General features: G+C 45.1%; 1 protein-coding gene across 1 annotated transcript in view; it reads left to right on the forward strand.

Moving 5' to 3' along the window:
* Positions 1-6,508, forward strand: part of TXLNG (taxilin gamma) — a 54,407-nt gene extending 47,899 nt beyond the window's left edge. The window contains exons 9-10 of the mRNA XM_025997523.2: positions 2,284-2,379; positions 3,360-6,508. Of these exons, the coding sequence (XP_025853308.1) occupies positions 2,284-2,379; positions 3,360-3,680 (417 nt within the window). The 3' untranslated portion in view covers positions 3,681-6,508. The remainder of the gene's footprint in view (positions 1-2,283; positions 2,380-3,359) is intronic.
* The last annotated feature ends 337 nt before the right edge of the window (positions 6,509-6,845 follow it).

The raw sequence follows: 6,845 nt of genomic DNA on the forward strand, positions 1-6,845 counted from the left end.
TTTGTTGTGTTTTTTGTTTTATTCACTCATGTGACACCCCACCCCCTCTTTCACAGAGCTCTGTGATTTTGGAGATTAAAGACATCCAAGCCCAGAACAGTAATTGTATATATATGTAATTGAATATGTGTACTTATATTTTACATATCTGTAATGAACCAAAATATGTCTGTGCTTCCTTTTTTTTTAAGATTTTATTTATTTTTTTTTATTTTTTATTTTATTTATTTATTTTTTTTTTAAAAGATTTTATTTATTTATTCTTGAGAGATAGAAGGAGATACAGAGCCAGAGACACAGGCAGAGGGAGAAGCAGGCTCCATGCACCGGGAGCCCGATGTGGGATTCGATCCCGGGTCTCCAGGATCGCGCCCTGGGCCAAAGGCAGGCGCCAAACCGCTGCGCCACCCAGGGATCCCCTATTTATTTTTTTTTTAAAGATTTTATTTATTTATTCATGATAGACACAGAGAGGGGTAGGGGCAGAGACACAGGCAGAGGGAGAAGCAGGCTCCATGCAGGGAGCCCGATGTGAGACTTGATCCTGGAACCCCAGGATCACGCCTGGGCCAAAGGCAGGCGCTAAACCGCTGAGCCACCCAGGGATCCCCTAAGATTTTATTTTTAAGTAATCTCCACACCCAACATGGGGTTCAGACTCACAACCCCGAGATCAAGAGTCACATACTCTGCACCTGTGCCAGCCAGGTGTCCTGGTGTTTATACATTTTTAGCTTTTTTCTTTTAGCTGTACTCCCACTGAATTTTTTCTCCTTCAACCATACACATTCTTTCTTTGGCTTCTGCTTAATTTTCCTGCCTACATTAAGGAAAGCGATATCCTTGATACCAAGCGGAGAACCAGAATATTTCCATACATATCCATCTGTCTGTCCATCCATCCATTCATCCTTATTTTATGTGGCACGTTCCCCTTCAAATGGAGCTTTATAAAATGGTGGTGGGTTGGGGAGAAGTACAGCCTGGCACTTTGGAAGCATTCAGTAGATGACTAGATCTTCTATAGTGGCTGGGAGTGTGTGCTCTGGGTAATGTCCCAATTACATCATATAATGTGTGACTGTGGGCAAGTGTTTAACCTTTCTGGGTCTTCCTCATTAAAAATGACAAAAATACCTACCCTCCATAAAGTGGAGTATTTCAGACGGTGCTTTGGCCATGTTTAAGTGCTCAAATTACCACCTTCAGGTTTAGACTCAGTAGTCTGGAGAATTTGGTGAGGTGCGTCTTCGTTCTGCCCGAAGAGTCCTTCGAGGGCCACTCTTCTACACAGCAAGTGCCATAGCCGGCCAGTGCTCACCATGGGGGCCGGATGGAGCTGGAGTCATGCGCTCTGCTCGCTATCCTCTCTGCTCGTGGCTTAGCACCAAACCCAGGTCTTCATGAGTTCTTCCCATGGCCTTTGTCCCACCCTGCCTTGTGTTAGTTTTGTGGGTGATGACCCACTCAGCACAGGGTTGTATCCTGGTGTCCCTTATAACAGCACCTGGCTCAGTGCCCCACCTGGAATCAGAGCTGGGGCACAGTCAACGGTGCATGAAGGAATCTTGAAAATGGGGCTCAGTGACAGGCACAGATAAGTCTCACTGTGATTTCTGAAAACTGGGTTCTTGAAGTCTAGGTTTAAGAATGTTCCCCTTATTGGGGGCATGTTTTATCTTAGCCAAACCTGAAGTCAGCCTCGTGAGTGCTGAGAATGCCCAAAGCTGATGATACACTACGGTCTCTTTCTTGCTCACTGGAGTGTTACCAAAGTGACACTGCCTATAGTTCTGAAACTGATGTGGTCTTGGAGGTTTGTGGGAAATCACCAATTCTGAGTCTTTGGGGGAGCTGGAAGCCCCGATCCTTCCAAGAACCAGATGAATTTGTTTAATGACTAGGAAACTGACACGGACAGGTTTTTGGTACAGCCTGGGGAAGGAGGTCCCTTCTTGTTAACCACAGCTGGGAGGAAAGACGCACTCCAGCCTAAGCTAGAGTTCAGTGTGGTGTCTGACCCCTTCCTCCATGTGCTCCTGCCTCTGAAATTGAGATCAGACTCGTTTTTCTCATAATTTGAAACCCCTACCTTGGTTCCTGCTGCTGCCACCGTAGGAGCTTCTGAGATCAGCTCTAGCACCGATGGACAGGCACAGCTGTCAGCTGGACGAGGCGGGTGCCACAATGGGGGTGGGGTAGAGCAAGGTTTTGTGGTGGGACAGGGGGTAGAGCTAAGAAATGGAACTTCGAATTTACATTTGCAATTGTGTTGATTGACAGATGACAAAGAAAATTAAAAAACTGGAAAAAGAAACAATAATCTGGCGTACCAAATGGGAAAACAATAACAAAGCACTTCTGCAAATGGCTGAAGAGGTGAGGAGGTTTCCCATGGTTAAGGTGTGTGTGTTGTCATGGGGACTCGTGAAGCTCAGGCACCTAACAGGGCAGGGGGCACGTGGTGTCCCCATCGCTGTAGTTGAGGGCTCTGGCCAGGGCCGGGGCTGGGAGGATGGCTCTCTGGAACCTGCAGCTGTCTTTGAGGCTTGCAGGTGGGGGGCCTGAGTGAGGTACTAGGTTCCCGCCGCGCAGCTGAGGAGTGCGGCCTTCTGTCGCAGATAGCCACAGCAGATAGCCACAGCACGGAGATTTTGCTTTCCTCTATAGCAGTGGCTTCTCAGGCTGGGGCTTGCATCACACTCGAGCTTGGAAAGACCCAGATGGCTCGGTTTCACCCACTGTGACTGGTTCTGGGGTGGGGCTGCAGAATCTGCCTTTCTCACAAGCATGTGGCGGCGGCGGCTGCAGGGCCCACCTCCAGAAGCCTGAGCACACTGCCCAGTGCCGGATGCGGACAACTCCTCGGTGCCTTTCCTTTTGCCTTGACTGAGTCTTCAAAAGAAGCAGCGAAATGTTTTTAACCCGCTGAAATGTATCGTTTGCAAACACAAAATCTCCTCTTGAATCTTGTTATCTAAAAATTGGTAGAACAAGAGAAATCTATGTAGAAAAGAATCCTTTCCTCTTTAATCAGGCCCTTACTTTTTTCATCTTTAGCTTTGTGAGGAGTATCTTGAATTTCCTTTATAGTTGACCAATACCGAATGTTTCTAAAAGTGGGTTTTGGTCATTTTGTTACCCTAGGACAGTATTAGCTGTTAAATATCACCTGGTACAGGTAGATCAGATCGGTATGCAGCGAAGCTAGCCACATGGTTAGGTGGTGGTGCGGAAAGGCGGCGCGCTCCGGGGACTGAAACACTTTTAAACGTGGCTCAGGTTGGTTCATTTTTTTTGTATCCTGTAAACTGATTGGTATTCACTGAGGTTACATAAATCCGCTTTTTTCCTTACAGAAAACTGTCCGTGATAAAGAGTACAAGGCCTTTCAAATAAAACTGGACCGGTTAGAGAAGCTGTGCAGGGCTCTTCAGACCGAGAGGAACGAGCTCAACGAGAAGGTGGAAGTCTTGAAGGAGCAGGTCTCCGGGAGAGCTGCGGGCGAAGACCCGGCGCTGCCTGGGACACAGCCCTGCACTGGCCTGGCGGCCCCCAGGGAGCTGAACACTGCTTCCAGAAGCGCCCCTGGAGGCCCCCTGGAGGCTGCACCCAAGGCCGCGAAGGAGAAAACGGCCATGTCTGCGGGCGCGGGGCCAGGTATCGAGTCCGTTGACTGAAAGGAAGTATGATCACTGTATCGAGAGCTCTATTTTGTGTATAACTTTCTGTTAGTAGTAACTATTGGTTTTGTGGTGAAAATTTTCTTACTTTTTCTACCATATCTGTATTTTCTTAGAACTACTGGACTTATGTGGTACAGGAGGCTGCTTAGCAGTTTTGAATAGTTTTCCTCTATACATTTTCCTCAGCCGTGTTGCACATCTGCCTCATTTCCCTTCATTGGAATGCATGTGACCATCGCCTTGTCCTAGCTTCCCTGTTCCCTGCACAGAACTATTCAGATTTCACTGGAGACAGGGCCGATCATCACAAGGGAACTTTGTTCTGATAATGGTTCCTTGATGTGAAAACAATATTGATTCAAACATGGCCCCCCCCCCAATTAATAATACTAAAAAAAAAAATAATCTGATTAGTTTTGTCTCCTAGCCCATTTAAATGCTTAAGTAAAAATAAAGTTGGGTTGGGTCAGAATTAAGTACAGCATCCTTGATCCAAATTAGCTTTTTGGTAATACTTCTATCACTTGACAAAGTGACATGGCTGCAAGCCTCAAATACTCAAAGTTTAGGCAGATTAAGTACATAAAGCTGTCACTTTTAAAGTCGCATATACAGGCAATTCATTGGACAAACAAAACAAGGTAATGTTTATGTGACTACTACTGCTTTGGATTCAGGTTAGAACCAGAACCCGTTTGAACTTGGACCCCAGATGGTCACCCTGGAGTATGGTGGTATGTTGGCTTTCAGGTTGGGATTTGGGTAGGCGTCCTCCCCTTCTACAGAAGGCAGCGTCAGGAGTTGTCATTTGAAGACAAGGAGGGTGAGGTTGGTGTATTGCTCTCATTAAGCAGAAGTCCCTCTGCTACCTTGATGCCTTCTGGCTACTTGAAATTTGGTGATCAACTATTTTCGCAAATCCCGATGGCAAAGCTCTCCAGGTTTTTTTACTTTTTTTTTTTTTTTTTAATTTATTTATTCATGAGAGAGAGAGACAGGCAGAGGGAGAAGTAGGCTCCAGGCAGGGAGCCCGACGCGGGACTCAATCCCGGGTCTCCAGGATCACGCCCTGGGCCGGAGGCGGTGCTAAACCGCTGAGCCACCCGGGCTGCCCTCTCCAGGTTTTTTTAAAAGGGAATTTTAATTGTGGATCATGTTAACCACAACGGGTTTTATTTCCAAAACAAAGACTGGAACCCACACTATTAACTGTGGGAAGACTTGGCAGACAGAGTCTTAAGTAGTCTGGATCTATTACTTACGCTTTTGGTCTGGTTCTCACCCCTTTTCTTAGTTACGGTCCTTTTAAGAAAAAAGCCAGTATTATTATCAAGGTCTCTCTACTTGGACTGGGGGAACTTTCCATATGAAGCATGTCACTTCTGAATTAGTTCCTTAACTTTCCTATGTTCTTATGTTGAATATGGCTGAGTTACGCAAATGATAAGTCAGGTTACACCATGCAAGTTTGGACTTTTGCATTGAAATACTTTACCACAATTGATACTAGCACATTTCATGGAGCAAAACTATCAAACTGAGACTGCAATTGCTCACTGGGCCGAATTGAGTCCGTTCTGTCCAGTTAACAAGGGTTTTCTCTTTAAAGCGGTCTTGTAAAGTCCTGTCGTATTCATGGTCTAAAGTGGGTTGAAAGAATTGAAAGTTGTCTGATAAGCTTCCGCCATTGGTCATAGGAATCAAGGGGCCAGACGGTAGAGGAAAAGAAAACCACAGAGCAGGTTCTCTCATTACTGTCAAAATGAGTCGGAAGCAAAAACAATCCCCTCCTCCAACGGCCTCGTATAAATATTCCTTTCTGCTACTAGATGATATGTTGGACTCATTTCCCCTAGAGGAAACGAAGGTATATATCAGAAATATAATCAACTTTTAAATTAGTACTAATCATGTTTCACAAGAACTCTGCTGGATGTACAGCTCTTACTGTTAAAGCCATTCGTGTAGCCCACCACGTTTCTTTGTGGTGCTTGTCCTGTGTGGAAGATGTAAATCTTGGACCTGTTGCATATTTTCAAGGGCTTTCTAAGCAATGTGATTAACAGTCCTTGGCCTGCTGCTTTTGGCTTACTATGTATTTTGTAGCTAGATGCGATCATGGTATTTAAAGGAGCTCGATTCTGTTTGGGATGCATGAGGTGTCCCTTCAGAATCTTTCCTCCCATTACCCTGTGAATAAAAACAAATGGGCCCTTCTGCAGACACCCCCCTGAAGCAATCACCTCACCAGCCCAGTGTTGTGGCTTTGTAGCACGCCCTGTATCCACCGTATTCTAGAACACTGTAATGCTGTTAGGCTGGTCCAGAAAAGGTTTAAATGTCCCATTCACTTCGACTGCATTTGTTGCACCATCATGGAATCTTGCTGTGTATTATTTATAGTGGCGGTAGACTCCAAGGAGTAGAGAACACTTGGGTCTTGGATCATGGACCATTTCATCCTCAGACTTGTTAGGAGTACATTTCTTGGTCTTGAGACCAGCGTTTTTTAGTTATGTATGCAACTGCCTTTATTACACCTGGTTATCACAATTCAATTCTCAGGTGTTGCAGAAAAATCTACCTCTTTCAGACTGTAGATGGAAATAACTGTGAAAAACAAATGATGCAGAGATCTTCTAGTTTGTGCTAAACACACGGCTTTATTTTTACAGCCCACGTCTTTCATGAGGATACGAATTGTTCAGAGGCAGTCTTGTTTTGCTTTTCAAAGACATTTTGTAGAGATTTTTCACTAATGTGAATCTGATTTTATCTACTCGATTCTGTATAGATTAAGTAAATATGTATGATAAATTTAACCGCTTCTGTGTATTTTGTTGCCCGTGTGACCGTAACTGTGTATAACAACTGCAAGGACAGCTGTAGGTGGCTGGTTTCTCGGGCCTTAGAGAAAGGATGGAGCACCCGCTTACCCTGGGACTGGGTAGCAGAAGACTCATTTGGTGTGTCTGGACTCCTGTGCATACCTTTTTTCTGCCTTTAGAAAAAAAAATTCTATAGTTTACCTGCTGTCAAACTTCAAAGACTATACTTTTGCATTTCCACAAGTCTTGGCTGCCCCTATGTGTATTAGCATGAGGTATGTAGAGAGGCATACAGGGCACGATCTAATTCGAAGATGCACAAAGCACATAC

The sequence above is a fragment of the Vulpes vulpes genome, chromosome X (genome assembly GCF_048418805.1).
Source record: "Vulpes vulpes isolate BD-2025 chromosome X, VulVul3, whole genome shotgun sequence".
NCBI classification, from domain to species: Eukaryota; Metazoa; Chordata; class Mammalia; order Carnivora; family Canidae; genus Vulpes; species Vulpes vulpes.